At 43.9% G+C, this 17,234-nt stretch overlaps 1 protein-coding gene across 1 annotated transcript in view; it reads left to right on the forward strand.

Moving 5' to 3' along the window:
- The window catches only part of LOC142013404 (guanine nucleotide-binding protein G(q) subunit alpha), a 204,610-nt gene that overhangs the window by 182,021 nt on the left and 5,355 nt on the right, over positions 1-17,234 (forward strand). The window contains exon 6 of the mRNA XM_074994737.1: positions 14,364-14,517. Within this exon, the coding sequence (XP_074850838.1) occupies positions 14,364-14,517 (154 nt within the window). The remainder of the gene's footprint in view (positions 1-14,363; positions 14,518-17,234) is intronic.

Raw genomic sequence — 17,234 nt, forward strand, 5'->3', positions numbered from 1 at the left:
ACTGCATATAAACATATTAGAACTCAGAGCAGTGTTCAATGCATGCAGGCATTTTCGGAATTATCTCCTCGGAAAAGTAGTCGGCGTAAATACTGACAACGCCACCACCATGTTTTATATAAACCGATGGGGGGGGGCAGGTTTCGTACACTCTGTGCGGAGGTGGTCCGACTGTGGAACTGGTGCATTGCCAACAATATAACCATAAGAGCTTCATACTTACCGGGTGTCCACAACGTAAAGGCGGACCAACTCAACAGACACTTTGCACCCACACACGAGTGGCAGATCCGTTCAGACTGCTTCACCAAGTGTTCCGCAGATGGGGTTTTCCCCAAATCGACTTGTTCGCCACTCGCGACAACAAGAAATGTCCCCGATACTGCTCCAGAGCAGGCACGGGACAGGGGTCTTTGTGGGATGCCTTCATGATCCCATGGAAGGGCCCTCTACTTTATGCGTTCCCTCCCACAACACTCATACACAAGGTCTTGGAGAAAGCCAAAAGGGGGAGAGCATGCATGATACTCATAGTCCCGACCTGGGATCGGCAACAACGGTTCCCATTGCTTCTATGCATGGCACAGCATCGGCCGTTTCCCCTACCAACAGTGCCGGACATTCTCACACAGGCTTGGGGGTCAATACTGCACCCGCACCCGCAGAGACTTCGGCTACAAGCATGGTTAATCCATGGCTCAGCGCCCTAGAGACTGCATGCTCAGAGGGAGTACAGCAAGTCCTGGAATGTAGTCAGAGGACTTCCACCAGAAAGACTTATGAACACAAATGGTTGTGTTTTTCCGATTGGTGCTCTTCCAAGCAATTGACACCTCGGGACGCCACTATACCCATTATTCTAGACTACCTGCTACAACTCAAACAAAAGGGACTCTCTCTATCCTCTATAAAGGTTCATCTGGCGGCTATATCACCTTTTTGACATGAAGAGGATGGATCAACCATATTTGCCCTTCCTGTTGTCTCACGCTTCCTAAAGGGGTTGGTAAATCTGTACCCCCCTCGGAAACCAATACCGCCGTCATGGAGTTTAGACTTACTTCTACACACGCTCTCGGGACCGCCCTTGGAACCATTGGCTACGGTCCCCCTTCGACTACTTACCATTAAAACGACCTTCCTCCTGGCAATCACGTCAGCTCGCAGAGTGAGCGAGCTCGCAGCCATAATGTCCACACCACCCTGCACGATATTCTCAAAGGATGCGGTGGTCTTACATTTGCACCCAGCCTTCGTTCCAAAGGTTTCTTCAGATTTTCATATCAACGAACCAATAGTATTGCCGTCGTTCTATCCTAAGCCTCACAACTGGAGCAAAGAGGCACGGTTGCACTTACTGGACGTAAGAAGGGCACTGGCCTTCTACATCGATAGAACTAAGCTTTTCCAGAAGACGGATAGACTCCTGGTGTCCATTGCATCCAGATCAAAAGGGGAAGCACTATCTTCGCAGAGGATTTCAAATCACATGGTGTCATGCATAAGACTGTGTTACGAGCTTCGCAAGATTCCTCTGCCCGTTCCGCCCAAGGCCCACTCCACTAGGGCGATGGCGGCGTCGACGGCCTTCTTCAAGGGAATCGCGCTGAGAGACATCTGCAGAGCAGCGACATGGTCTTTCTATGACACCTTTGCCAAGCACTACGCCATGCACAGGATGCTTGATGAGGATACACGCCTGTTGACAGCAGTCCTTTCAAGGGCAAGCTGTGCATAAATCGGGTACCCACCTCCTTTTTCGGGGGGGGGGGAGGGTTACTGCTGGGTAGTCACCTACTGTGGAGCACCCACGGGGACTGCTCGAAGAAGAAAGAGAAGTTACTCACCTGTGTAGTAACGATCGTTCTTCGAGATGTGTCCCCGTGGGTGCTCCACTACCCACCCGTTCCTCCCCACTTCGGAGCTCTGTTTGTGTTTTTCAGAGACGTCTGGAGCGGTTGATCAGGAACTGGCGGGGACCGGATCGCGCACGTGACCGTAAGCGCGTGAAGAGCTGATGCGCATCGGCGCATGCGCGACCCAACGGAGACTGCTTTTCCATTCACAGTCTTTGTTTAAGCCTGAGCGGAGGGTGTCGAATTTGCAGATGAATGGTAGCTTAGAAATTTCTCTTTGGAGTCTGGTCCTGAAATTTCTTTGCTGTAGGATATCTACTTTTAAGTCTGTTACTGTGTGGCCCGGGAGATTGAAGTGCTCTCCTACAGGTTTTTGTATATTGCCATTTCTGATATCTGATTTGTGTGTGTTTATTCTTTTACATAGAGACTGTCCAGTTTGTCCAATGTATATAGCAGAGGGGTATTGCTGGCACATAATGGCACATGAATATTCAATTCAGCGTCTCCTTAGTAATCTTCGAAATGGCCATTAGCTTGGCCATTTTGAAGTTTTGGCCAAGTGTGGCCACAGCTTTGGACTTTAAAAATTACCTTTTATGACTTGGAAGTTCAGAACCATCTCACTTTTTTCAAAATGATAATCCTGTCAAAGGAGGGAGCAGTTGAAATAAATAAATGTCTGAATAAGAAGGAAAGGAATAAATAAAATAAAATAAATAAGAAGGAAAGGAATTGAAATAGAGCCTCAGATACTCTGTGACCTACATACAGCAGAGATAATGAAGCAGAGAGATGAACAGCAGCTGCTAATGGAACACTGAAAGAAATATACAAGTTACACAGGCATTTCCTTCACAAATATTTTTGTCATCAATCTTTGAGGAGTATTTTTAGTCGATCTATGTAATAGCAGACAGTGGAATGCCAGTTTTATCTTTGTTCATGGGTTTCACTGTGTCTGATTATACAGATCTTTGTCAGGCTTGAAGAATAGGTTCATTATGTGCAGTTTATACTCTCATTTTTCTAATAAAGTCATACAAAAAATTATGTTTTAAGAGTCACTCTACACAGCAGGCCAAATACTGGGCAAGTTTTTATTCTCTCCAGTACGTGTTTTGTCTATCTGTTGAAGGAGTGGGGAAAAGCTATAGGACTTTGTCCATTAATTGGAACTGATTTCCTGTTTCAGTTAAAATAATCCATTAGTCTATATGTCATTTCATAGTAAACCTACAATAGGGGAATGAGTGTAATTAAACTCTAATGCAATTGTTATATCACAAATCTAAAACAGTAGTCTAAGGCAGTGGTTCTCAACCAGAGGTATGTGTGCCCTTGGGGATACAGAGCTCTTACAGAAGGTACATTAACTCATTGATCCCCAACCTTTTTAATGAATTTAAAAAAGCACTTACTTTATGCTCAGCTAATTTTTTAATGTATCCTTTTTGCACAGTAAGTACAATGGTAAGTTTATGGCCTGTGGGCAATTTCTTCCAACCAACCACTTACGATTAAGTTGCTCAAACAAATGCATTGCAATGGTGGAAAGATTGTCTGAAAATTGTAGGTACTGGGGGTACTTATAATTTTTTAAAGGGAGTACTTTATTTAAAAAAAAGAAAAGGTTGACAAGCACTGGTCTAAGCCTTTATTTTCTATGTCACGTTTAGGAAGATTCTGTCACTCACAAGTCTATGTTGAACTCTGGCAATCAGTCTTGAGAACAAAACAAATTAATGTTCCCTTAGGCACATTTTCTAATATCCTATAGCCACCTGGTGGACTGCAGTGCCTAAAGGTATAATCAAAGCCCTGCAGCATTTCCACTTTTGTCAGTACTTCTGAAGTGCTAAGCCCTCAACTCTGGTTTTCCTATGTAATCTCTAAGAACTCATCAACGTGGTATTTAAGTGCAACATATAGGCCGTCTCTACGCTAGCACAAATCTTCGAAATGGCCATTCAAATGCCATGCCACCAGCTGCGGCTCTTCGAAATTGCCACGTTTCGCTGCTGCGCGGCTTTTCCAGACGAAATCCCCTTATTCCTATCTGCTGATAGTAATAAGGGGATTTTGAACTTCTTGGGGTCCTTTCAAAAAGGAACCCCATCTGGATGGGCCATGCGGGAGCGAAAAGCAGCAATTTTGAAGAGCCGTGGCTGGCGGCATGCTAATGAGGTGCTGAATATGCATTTCAGCGCCTCATTAGTAATCTTTGAAATGGCCATTTGGATGGCCATTTCGAAGATTTGTGCTAGTGTAGATGTAGCCATATTAACGTCAGAGAAATAGTGACTATAAACAAATTCACAAAATAGTGAAAGAGGTACTGGTGTGATCTTTTTTTGTGAGAGAACAACTTAACGCATGAACCGCTCTGCTGTCTGGTTAATCATTTAACATCTCTGCGAGGCACTCTAAATTATTCTAGGTGCCTATAAAAGTTGTTAGTTCTAAAGGGTAGCATGGCATTACTGATTTCTATGTGTGCTTGAGGTGAGTCTGGAGGAAGAAAGGGGATGGGAAGATTAGGATACTTGCCACGCCCTTCTAATTAAATAACTAATTAGCAGTTCCTGTGAAGAGAGTAGTCAAGGAGTTACTTTATAAGGGATTATATTACTTAGTGAATGAGAATGCACAGATTATGTTCTGACTCTCCTGAATCTGAGGAAAAAGGTCTCAATCAACTGTGCCCTGGGCAGGCAAGCAGTGTTACTGTTTTCTTTTAGAGGGTTCCGTACAGTTTCCAAAAGTCTGTTTTCTGCATGCATGACATATAAATATGTAGTGCAGATTTATAAAGGTTTGGAATTTACCTATGTGTCTTCATGTGTTCTTGGGAAAGGCTGGCTGGATTTGATTTACAGACTTTCAATATGTTTCTTTTGTTTCTATTAGTATTAAATACAGATAACATTCAATCCTAATGTGGTTAACAAAAGCAATTTGCCTTTATGCTTTATGATGAAAATAAAATAAATTGAATCAGAGGAACCTTCCCCCATCCAAATAATCTTCCCAATTGGTGCCCAAGGCCACATCTTATTAATGACCTTTTCAGTCTTTCTCTAGTTAAGATTGTACCTTAGCTTCATATTGGGTTCAGAAGGAGCCGATCCAGATGGGGTGCCCCAGATATTTTTCCTTTGTTTGTGAGGAATTATAATTTCTGTAAGCTGTGATCACTGACCAGTGGACTAACCAAAGTGCTCCTTCAAAGGCCAGCATCACTGATGGTGCTTCATGATTTGCTCCACAAGAGACCTTCTATTAAATAAATAAATAAATTTAAATCGCGGCAGTGAGCTTCCTATCTATCCCATCCTACGCCCCACAATTTGGCAACAATAGGGCAGGAGAAATGTCTCCTCTCTTTTGCGATATTTCCAGCGTATCAACTCCACAACATTATGATGTGATGAGCTTCTGAGTAGCCAAGAGCCTGCTTCTGCAAGTTGACTACTGAGCTTATTATGAATGTGGCAGAAGAAAATAGAAGTGAGTATGAATTAAGTAGTCTTAGAATGTTGATTTATTCAAGGGTTTATCTCCCCCACCCCCGGCTTAAAATTTTCTCCGCTGGATTTTATTATTGGAACTTCATATTATAAAATACTATAACCAGAGCAAAACTTGAATTCTAGGACTCTTCCATCTTGGGTTTTCTTGATGCTCACAGTCATAATTTAGAATGCTACTATAATATATCTGTACAGTTAAAACTCATTAATAAGTAATTGACATATTTACAATGTGTGTTTTATTCAAAAGTATCCAGGTGGCATTACAAATTAAATTAGCCATTTTCCCCATCAGTGAAATCCAACAAACTCTGAGATAAAACACAATAACTACTTACTAATTTATATCAACACAACATAATACTTACAGAGAGGAAATAAGAACTAATGGGTCAGAATTCATTGGAGTTCTGCCAGCAGCTAATTCAGCCAAATATTCCTAGGTGATCATGTAAGGAAAATCAGGGCATGCAGATTACTGCAAGGACTGTGGAAAAACTTCTGTATCAAAACCCAAAACAATGAATTTGAATTGCAAAACTAAAGTGAACCTTGGAGAGAGTTGGGCTGTCTCCAGTCTCTTCCTCTCTTCTACAGTCTTCCAGTTACCTGTATCTTCTGGGGGCAGAAGGTGGTCTGCATGTTACCCTCTCCATAGTATTCTGGGAAAATCAGCTTGTATGATTCATCTTTTTGGAGGTTGTTTTTGAGGGAGGGAGTAGCAGTGTGCTGTGTTTGGCCTATTTCTTCAGCCTGGGCAAATAAATAGCTCTTATGTGAGAAGGCTCCTCAGAAAAGTGAACTGTCTCCCAGCCAATTTCGTAGCTTGGACAACTTTGCCTAAGAGTTTGGGAACAGCTCCTCTATTTCCTCTGATAAATATGTCAGTAACATTTACTTTCACATGCTAGTTGAGAGAACTGATAAATGCAAACAGACAGGAAGTTGTGGTAATGCTATTACTACTAATAACAAAGGTAGCAGTAAATGATTCAGTTGTTTGTTCACTACTTTATATGTAATCTGATAGAGAGTATTCTTTGCAAAAAGAACCCACGTGTTATTTGTTGTTTAATTAATGCTTCCATAATGACACAGTATTTCCAGTGGAGGTATGCTGATTTACTCCATATGGGGTTCTGGCTGTAAAGCAGCAAAGAAATATCCACTGTTTGCATGGGATGTGTTCAAAACAAAACCTGTGTTCTTTTGTGGTATTTATGTTCCGGTAAAAGACTACAGGAAAAGAAAATCTATTGTACCCAACTGTAGAGGAGAAAATGGTCTTGCAAGTACTTGTTAGTTGCAGTGCTTACTTCCCTGAGTGATCCCTGTGTCATGGTTTGTATGGGGTGTATGTGTGTGGTTTTTTTATATTGGCACAGATAAATAAGGTATTGTACATGCATGCATATAGAGAAATTGTGTGTTACATTTCAACTCTCTGTTGCTAGCCTGTAGCCAAGAGGTTATTCCAAATCTGATTTTAAACAGTCCTCTAGCTTAGACTGGAAGGTGTACAGAATCAAAATCAACCATTCTGGAGCTGGCTAATCTTGGCATAGAATCGCTGTCTGCGATGGCCAACTTTCAGGAGCATGGTTCACATTGCTCAGGAAGCAGCCACGTACTGTTTACATAGTCCAAAAATGTCTGGCCAGCAAACAAAGATATACACAGTGGACAGCTAGAGATGTATTCTGACCAGATAAGAGCCATCTTTAGCCAGGGAACAGAAGGCATTCCCCACACCAGTGTGATTGGGTTGGGGAAACTCTAGTCCATCTTTTTAATTGTGACTGTAATACTTAGAATCATGAATTGGCAGTCGTTTCGGGAGAAGATCACATGCATGTCTGAAACAAGGTGTGGCAAACAGGGTTCAAAAACTGCTCACTTTTACAAGCCTTTTAATATAAGCGTCCTGCTGAAAACAGCTTTTTTTATTTTGACTTGTTTTAATTTTTAACCTCCAAACAGGAACTTGGCACAAAGTGTATTTTGTATTATTTTAGTTTTTAAGTTATATAGGCCACATAATTATGTGATCCTGTGTAGGATACAAAGGCAAACAAAGAACTTTATTCTTAACAGATGACTTAATTAATTTAAAAAGCGAAAGTACTCCCATATGTATGGTGATCACAAAGGATCAGTGTTTTCTGTAATACTTTGAGTAGTCTCTCTCCACCCCCTTTTTTTCTTTTCTGTGTTTGAAAATTAAATGATTCCTTACAAATTAATATACAGCAACTTACATGAGCTTTACGGAATGGAGTAATAATGTTTGTTATTTGTACTCTTAAAATAGAGAGCAAGCTTGTTTTTAAAGGAAAAACACAGTATAAGCAGTATTAGAAGAAACATCTATAAAAAAGCCTTATTTGAAATTGTATTGTCCTGTTAGTTGTGATGTTTAAGTATAGGTTACCCACTCATAGGGTTTCATTATTGATTTGTTTATTACAATTTATAAGACCACATTTATCCAGTGTTCTCTGTGTGTACAATTGATATTTTACAAAATAAGATAGTAACCCCCTAGTTCACCCATTGTAAACAGTAACAGTCTATATGAGAAGCATCTGTCGACAGAAGTCTCTGTTGGAAGAGATCTTTTGGCAAAACTTATGTCAACAGATCTATCCACACACAAAAGCAGATCAGAAGAGCAATCCACTGTGTCGACAGAGAGTGGCCAGACTGCCCAGCCACTTCCTCAGCAGAATGGCCAGCTGGAAGCTCAGCAAACAGAGCTTTCCAGTGAATCAGAAGACCTGACTGCTGACAAAAGGGCCCCGGGACCATCTACGCTGCTGTTTTTTCCTAGCATGCACAGCTCCAGGGGCCAGGTCAGATCTACCTCTGAACCTGCAGGAAGTTCTGCATCTACTCTAGCATCAGCTCAGTGCTAGAACTCAGGGTGGCATGGTGTGGTATTGCCGACCTGACTTCTGCACTGCAGCTGGTGCTGTTTTCCGAGCTAGGTGCCTGGCCAGCTGCTTCCACTTCATTTTGCTGTCCAGGTTGGAAGGCAATGATGTGACTGGCAGCCCTGCAGAAGTAATGGTGGCTATGCCCCACCTCCACAGTAAGTCTTGCAGACCTCCCCACAACCCACTTTTGCATTGGGATCCCCACAGTTAAAACCTCGTGACATTTGAGATTTAAATGTATGAACCCATTAAATTTCAGAGTTTTAAAATCCTCTGACCGTGAAATTTATCAAAATGGACTGTGAATTTGGTAGGGCCCTAATTATAACTATAATATGGTCCGTGTGTACAGGAAAATGGAAATCCACTTTACCAAGAGCAGATGGGGCAGGGGGGAAAAAAGCCACTCTTAGTCATTGTTACTATGGGAATGTCTAGAAATAACTTGGGATTCAAGGAGAACTCACAAAATTGCAATATGCTAACTTGAAGTACCAAAATGTGGACAAATTCCAGCAGACAAAGAGCAGATGTTACCTCTGCCATTTCCTTTACTTTCTTCATCTCACATACAAGTACTGCTTTTGGTTAAACAAGGCTGAGTGACAATTTTCATCCAAGCTCAAAGGACTGAGAAAATCAGCCAACTACACCATTCGGATCCAGTGAAATACAGACACGACACTGAACATTGTGACCCACATACTGAAATTTAAACTCTCTCTCTCTCTCTCTCTCTGTGTTCCTGCCTGTTTTACAGGAAAAGGAGCTGCTCTGTTCATGCCAACTTATCAAGTGTTAGTTTGTATATATGTAAAAAATTCCAAATAGGTGCTGTGAGTGCTGTTGACTGCCCCATACCATTATTGTGCAGTGAACGAGGCAGGGCTGCTTGTGATTGCCACCAACTTTGCTTTCCAGGCTTTTCCAACACAGGTACAGGAGGAGTATGTAAATTGCCCTCGCAGGCCAGGGCTTCACTAGCAACTGCCAGTGACTTCAGCAGGTGAGCAGAGTGCATTTGGTTTAGCAAAGTCTCTCTGGATTTGTCTGCACGTCTAAAATTAAAGCACTGCTGCAAAGTGGCAGAGGCAGGTGAAGCTTTTGTGGGGTCCTGGGCCACACCATCTGAGGGCCCCTCTCCACCATTGTTCCCTAGAAGTAGGGTGCTTGTGCAGCTGCACAGGAGAGATTCCGATATCCCCCAGCTGATTAGCAGAGCCCGCACAACGAGGCTGGTACTGCTCGTGGTGGTGTACATCTGCACGTGCCTTGGTGCACATGAAAATTGTTTGCCCACATGAATGGAATAATCTGTACCTGGATGGAAACGGTTAGCAGGAACATGGCCATCTACCCCTTCCGCCTGCAGTCTCCCACGCAGTCCTGTTCAGGAAATGGGATCACAGGGCTGGGGCTTGCCTTGCCCCCTTTACCTGCCCTGCACTCCTATCAGGGGTTGGGCGAAGCAGGTGAAAAAGGCAAGCCCCTGCCCACACCCCAGGGGGTGTGGCAGCGGATGGGCAGAGTATATCAGGATGTGGGGACTCAGTTGCCGGGGACACGTGGGTCTGGGCTTTGTTGACCCAGTGGCTAATCCTCCACTGCAAACTGGCATATTTTGCCCATGTAACACTCTGTTATGAAGACCAGAAAGAGGCTTTCACATTACAGTTAGATAGCAGGGTGAGAATGCTGCAACTCCCATTAAGAGTTCTGCAAAGGGCATATAACTCAAACTTGCATTAATAATTCAGAACACTCTTATTTCCTGTTCACTTTGCTAATTGTTCGTAAGTTTTAAAGCATTTACAAATAGCTTTTTAATTTGCTGTGGAAGGAAAACGTGCCGTTAGCTAGCTCACAAGTGAAAACCTACACTCCTATCTGCAAATGCCAAATTCAGCTAGGAGTTCGGTGTGTGGAATCAAACTAAGTGAGCAGAAGGAGGGGTTCGGAATTGCAGAAATGGTTGGCTGATATCAGGTGGACTCACGATACAGCTCTGGGATTATGAAGGCCAAACTGAAAATAGAAACTATTCCAGCGTATTACCATTACGAGTTCTAAATGGCTGTGGGTATAGGTTTATGGCAAGAGATCTATACAAAGCGTTGAAGATGTGTGGTATTGTTTAAACAGTGGTCCCCAGTCTTTGCAGTAACTGGGCACACTTCAATGAGACAAACAAATTCCATGGCACACCCACTTTTTTCAGTTGAATCCATCGCTCTTAAATGTTGCCACTCTCTGCCAGCCCTAGAAGCTGGGATGCAGCATTTAAACCACATCCCAGTTCCAACAGGCTCCTGCCCTTCCTTTCTCCTTCCTTGCCACAGCAGGGAGCCTTGCTGCTAGAGTCCAGCTGGGGTAGGGTCATCAATTTCCCCCTGCAATGGCTCTGCAAAGAGCTGCAGCAAGGGGAAATTGATGGAATTTCAGGGCTCAATTGGACGGTCCTCATAGCACACCACCCTGTCACGGCACACCAGTTAAAAGCCACTGGTTTAGAGCACAGCCTAAAGATTTTGATTCTGTGCCTGACTATGCCAGTGTCTTGAGTTAGGGACCTTGAGTGAATCACTTAAATTTTCTACATGAAATCCTGGATCCATTTAATTCAGTGGGAGTTGAGTACAGGAAAGTTGCAACATTCGCAGATTTAACAAGTGTGAATTCAATTATTTGCATGCAGGTGGGGGAGTCAGTTTCACTTTCCCATGCCAGGCTTGGCGGACGGGTGGAGCGAGCTTCCCAACAGCTTTTCTCCTAGCCTGCTAGTTGCAGTTACCACTGTAGGGGCCCATGTGGGGTCACTGATGTGGTGGGGAGGGCAGAAGCAAAGGATCCCCCCACATGCATGCACTGGGCTGGGGACCCTGCTCCCCTTAGGGCTGCAGCTGAAGCAGAGCGGAGTGGGGGTAAGGCTGGGGTGTGGGACTGCGGTACCGGCACTGGAAGTCAGGTGTGAAGGGGCCCAGCTGGAGTTCCACTCCAGCAGCTCTGGCAACACCAACATGCCCCGTGCCACAGTGGCAGTCATTTTACTTGCACCTGTGGAGCCTCGGGAAAGTTGCAGCCGCTGGCTCCACCCTGCCCCACCAGCTCCTGGAGGCCCCAGATATGGGACAATTAGTCCCTTTTAAAAAAATAAGTAGGGATGCCTTTTCGGCATCCCAAGTGCAGGATGGATGGTCACCCTCTTTCTGAGTCCCAGCAGGTATTTGGAAGTTGTGAAAATTAAACATTCACAAGGGTTCTCAACACCAAACCCTCGCGAATGTCGCAACCCTGCTGTACCCTACACACTGGTTATAAGAGCAGCTACCTTCTCTTACGCACCTTTAATTCCTTTGTGTGAAGCTAGGCAGCCTCTGAGTGCACCAACCAATTCAGCCCCAACATGTGACCATAGGCAGCCAATATGCCTGGTTTCCCCCAGTGCATGGCTCACTCTGCAGTATCAGTGGGAGATCCATGCCCTGATGCCTAGAAGTAGGTAGCAGTGTGCATGCCCCAAAAGAGGAACATAAATATCTAAGGTACTTTTACTGAAAAAATGTAAGTGCTGAGTGAATTTAGGTACCTACCAGGTTAGGCAGCAGCCAAGCGTGAGTTTTGCACAATACAATGGCACCTCAAAATGAAACTTAGGCATCCAAGTAATTGTGTGGATCCCACATTGTGCTTTAGTTTTCCCATACATACTGTCTTAAAGCACGTTGGCTACGTCTACACGTGAAGCCTACATCGAAGTAGCCTATTTCGATGTGGCGACATCGAAATAGGCTATTTCGATGAATAACGTCTACACGTCCTCCAGGGCTGGCAACGTCGATGTTTAACATCGACGTTGCGCAGCACCACATCGAAATAGGCGCAGCGAGGGAATGTCTACACGCCACAGTAGCACACATCGAAATAAGGGTGCCAGGCACAGCTGCAGACAGGGTCACACGGCGGACTCAACAGCCAGCTACTCCCTTAAAGGGCCCCTCCCAGACACACTTGCACTAAACACCACAAGATCCACAGAGCCGACAACGAGTTGCAGACCCTGTGCATGCAGCATGAATCCCCTGCTGCAGCAGCAGCAGCCAGAAGCCCTGGGCTAAGGGCTGCTGCACACGGTGACCATAGAGCCCTGCACGGGCTGGAGAGACAGCGTCTCTCAACCCCCCAGCTGATGGCTGCCATGGAGGACCCCACAATTTCGACGTTGCGGGAGGCGGATCGTCTACACGGTCCCTACTTCGACGTTGAACATCGAAGAAGGGCGCTATTCCGATCCCCTCATGAGGTTAGCGACTTCGACGTCTCGCCGCCTAACGTCGAAGTTAACTTCGAAATAGTGCCCGACGCGTGTAGCCACGACGGGCACTATTTCGAAGTTAGTGCCGCTACTTCGAAGTAGCATGCACGTGTAGACACAGCTGTTGTGAGGCTTAATCAATTATTGCAGGGCATTGGAAGTGCCAATCATTTATCCACCAGTGGGAAACTCCCTGTTGTGAGAGGACTAACCCATCCGTTTCTGCAGAATTGATTTTTTTTCTTTACAAAAATGTTCCTAGCCCTTGTGCGAAGTTAACGTCACAAAGGAACTGAATGTAAACTGTACAAAAGCACGCAATTAAATAAATCTCAGCTACAATGCATTATCTGTGTGTGTACATGCAGCTTGTGTGCCCATCCTGGGCAGGGTTCCCTGTGAGCTGAGTGCTCATGTGGCTACTCAGGAGAGATACAAATGCTGCCCTGCTAATTAGCAGGGAACCCACCGTTTAGGTGGTGGGGTTTTTTTGTTTTTTGTTTTGGTTGCTATTGGTGGTGCACATTTGTGTGTGCCTTGGTGCACACAACAAATTTTATTCCACGTGATGAAAAAATCTGCATAAGGATGGAAAAGATTGGAGGGGATATTGATGTTGGGGCATACAGCCAAGCAGTAGTAGAATTAGCAGGACTCCTGGTTCCTTCTTTGTGGCTCTTTGCAAGCTATGGCTAGATGGCCCTTTCTCATCATACTGCTGTGCAAGTCTGTGAGCAATGAGAGTTATGCCATAGAGCTATTCACGGGAGAGGAGGAAGATTGTTACCACGGTTAGCTGAAATAATGCTGCACCCAGTTTGTACCAACCACTAAGCAGTATCTGCATTTGTGTCAGATAACTAAGTTCTGCTCCATTGTTTTAAAGCACAATACAATTTTGCAATCTAGACAAGTTCTTTGACACACAATTTTAGCTTTCAGGGCTATGAAAACAATGCAGGTTGAACCTCTCTCATCTGGCACACTCAGGACCTGTCTGGTGCCAGATGAGATAATTTGCCAGACCACAGGAGGTTAGTATTGTCTAGCAGCATTACCAGCGCTTCCACTACTTACTTGGCTCTTAGAAGACAGTGGTAAATTACAGTTAAATAACAGCACAGAACACTGAGAGCCAGGACTTGTGGCTGGAAACAAACTTTATGGGACCACAGGAAACTTGGCCACCACCATAAGTGGTCATCTGGCGAACTAAAATCATGCTGCGTTATAGAGTATGCCGGATGAGAGTGTTCCGGATTAGAGAGCTTCAGCCTGTAGTACAAATACAGTTTATGTTTCAGTATTGGTTAGCAGTGAAGTTTGAAACACCAACCAACAAAAACTAGGAAATTGAAAACAAAGGAGAATGCTCTTACGCTGTGTTTTTTCTTGCTCTTCACGGTCTCCAGTAATGTGGGCTTGTGATGGTGGCCAGCTGTTTATATAAACAGCCAGATTTTGTCAGTTCCTGTTACACCTTTAACATTCACAGCCCATTTTTTTAATAAAATTTCATAACTGTTCATTATCCTCAACTTGCATAAATGTAACATCCTACAAATGTAACAAACTTTTTATAAAGAAATTGTGACTTGAAAGCTATAAAACCCTAAGGAGCAAAAAGCAAATTCCTGTAATGTGATGGTTCAGCTTGCAAACTAAATATAGCTAGCATGTTTTGTGACGACATCATTTCCTTTGTATTTTTCGTATTTTCTTCCAGAACCGAATGGAGGAAAGCAAAGCACTGTTTAGGACAATTATCACATATCCGTGGTTCCAGAATTCTTCAGTCATTCTGTTCTTAAATAAAAAAGATCTTCTAGAGGAGAAAATCATGTACTCCCATCTAGTGGATTATTTTCCAGAGTATGATGGTAAGTAATATTGCAACCCCAGAATTTATGCTCCAGATCTTGAAATCATTTACACTGCAATGATGATGTGTGGTAAACAGCATTGCCTAAATTGCAGATAGATCTTTCCAGTGCTTATTGCTTAGAAGTGCATTTCACTTATATGGTACATAGAAGCTTGTAATGCAATAATAACTAGTTTGTTTACAGAGTTACTAGAGTATGTACTTATGCCGTCAAATGATTGACCTGATGGTTGGGGAGCTGGGATTGAATCATCTTAAAAAATTCTAGAGGGCTGCACCCGCTGCTTGCAACGCTCGCCAATCCTGCCCCCCACACACACCTTACGGGGGGGCAGAGGAGTCGAGGACCTGTACGGTCAGCTCTGGCCTTCCTGAGCTCACTCTCCTCTGTCCCTGTGTCCCTGCGTTCTGCATCCTGGCCCCTCTCCCTACCACCTCTCACTGGCACCACCCTCCCACCCCTAGTCTGTCTGCCACCTAGGAAGGCATGGAGAGGTTGCTATAGGCAGCTCCAGCAGGACAGGAAAGGAGGTGGGGAAGAGTTAAGCCATCTCTGGCCGAGGGTGACAGGAGCAATTGGGAGCAGCCGCAGGCGCCGCCAGGCCATGTTGGGGAGGGGAGGTGCCACACAGCAGGAGGCAGCTCCCCTGTCAGTAAAGGCAACCAGAGCTTGGCTGTGTGCAGCGCCTTCCCTCCCCAGCAGAGAAGACAGTAGAGCCCACTTGTAGCTAAGCTCCAGCTGCTGCTGCTGACAAGAGCCACATCCCACTGCCCACCAGCTGGAGCTCGGCTTGGAGAAGCACCTTCCCTCCCAGCCATGGCCTGGTGGTGGGGGGTGCTCCCACCTCCTCTCCTCCCTGGGGAGTCCCAGGGCCGGTGGCAGGAGAGGGGCCAGTGGTGAGGGGAGAAAAGAGAGCCCTGGCCTGCCTGGTCAGGCCTCTTCTTCCTCCCTGCAACCCCTCTCCACACCTCCACCCTCCTGGGCCTCAGACAGACACGTGTGTAATGGTGTTCTGTTGGCCAAAGAGAGGGAGTTAGGAAAAAGAAAAACTCAAATGAAAACAGCAATTTCGAGAGCTTTTAAAGATTTCAAATAGTCCACAGATTGCAGCATATTTTTTTATAATGGCTCTATGAAAACAGGTTAGACAAGAAGTTGATTTTCACCAAGTTCCTTGGAAATAATCACATATCGTGTAAATAAGGTTTAGATAAAATGTGTAAAGCCTGTGGGTGAACTTATGACCCAATTACAATCCATGGGAATTTTGCCCTGAACTTCAGCCAGGCCAGGATTTTAGCCAATACCTCTGTTATGTGTGGGGAGTGAATTGGTATTTGTGTGATACTAGATTATTATAGTTTTGCTATCGTGATTTGTGATTTTAGATGTATGGCTGAAGAGCGCTTTGTCTTCAGAATGCCTAGATTTTGAGGAAATGGTCTTGTTACCAGTGGACCTAATTTCAGCCTATCCTATAACTTTGTGCTTGGTGATCTAATTAAAATCAAATCTTTTTTTCCTGGAATTTACTGCTGGTTTTGAAGACAAATAACTGTTTGCCACATAGATACATTTTCTTGCATATTTACATTTAACTTGACTTACTGGGGAAAAGAACATTTTTTTAAGAACTGATTATCTGAAGGGAATAGTCAGTGTTTCAAAGAGATCTGATTCCTCCCACTACACTGTTTTTATAATGCAGTTTCCTTCATTCTAATTTTATGTTACTTATATAACGGTTAATGTGCCTATTCCAGAGAACATTAAGCAGGTCACATACTAGTTGCTAAGGAAACGCACAGGAAATGTACATTCAGGAAGTTTTTATGAGGTGAAAGTGAAGTTATTTAAGGTATCTGAGTGGTATTTGCCTGGAGTAGAAGAAAAGCACCAGGCTCATCTGGTGAGTGGACTGAAGGGCTGAGTACTTAACCTCAAGGGTCCATTGTCCATTGTGAACAACAGATGAGGCTACAAGACTGATGAGGCTTCAGAAGGGTAATATCTCTAATTTTTAAGACGGAGATTAGTAAAATACTAGTTAAAGAATTCAGAGAATTTGGTCATGGTGCTGAAAACTGTTCTGTACAATTGCAGGGGTCCACTCACATAGACCAAGCACAAAGATTAGGCCATAGCTGTTGTTTATAATTCAGCATAATTTTAGTTTGAAATATTCCATGCTGATTGTCTGACCTCGGGCAGATTTTTTTTCCAGAAAATTTCAGCCAGAATGTTTCAGCCATATTTAAAGACAGAGCTAGTGAAAGATATAGTGCTTTGCACATTTTAAGAAAATATTTGAGGACTTTTTCTTTGAAATGTTCAGAGGCTTCTCTCTGCTGTAGAGAAAACTCACAACTATTGTTGTGAGAAAGCTGCAACTAGTGGTGACCACTCCTGCCGATTCCCTGACGTACTAGCTGTATAGTGGGTGCACATTAGCAACTCCAAGTTGGGAGTGAGTTTTCAGTCCCTGTGCCTCATGCGTAAAGCTGAGCATGCAGGCCTTTTTACATAGACTAGGTGCCCTTCTGAGAATTGCAGCCTTAATTGTGATTTAATAGGCTAATTATTATGCATTATTTAGATAATAATTGATTAGTTAGATCGTTAAGTTTTGTAATGTAACTGCTTTGTAACAGAAGTGCATCAACTACAATACAAGCATATTTCATTATCAGCTAACATTAAAATTAATGAAG

Source organism: Carettochelys insculpta, chromosome 5, assembly GCF_033958435.1.
Source record: "Carettochelys insculpta isolate YL-2023 chromosome 5, ASM3395843v1, whole genome shotgun sequence".
Classification (NCBI taxonomy): Eukaryota; Metazoa; Chordata; order Testudines; family Carettochelyidae; genus Carettochelys; species Carettochelys insculpta.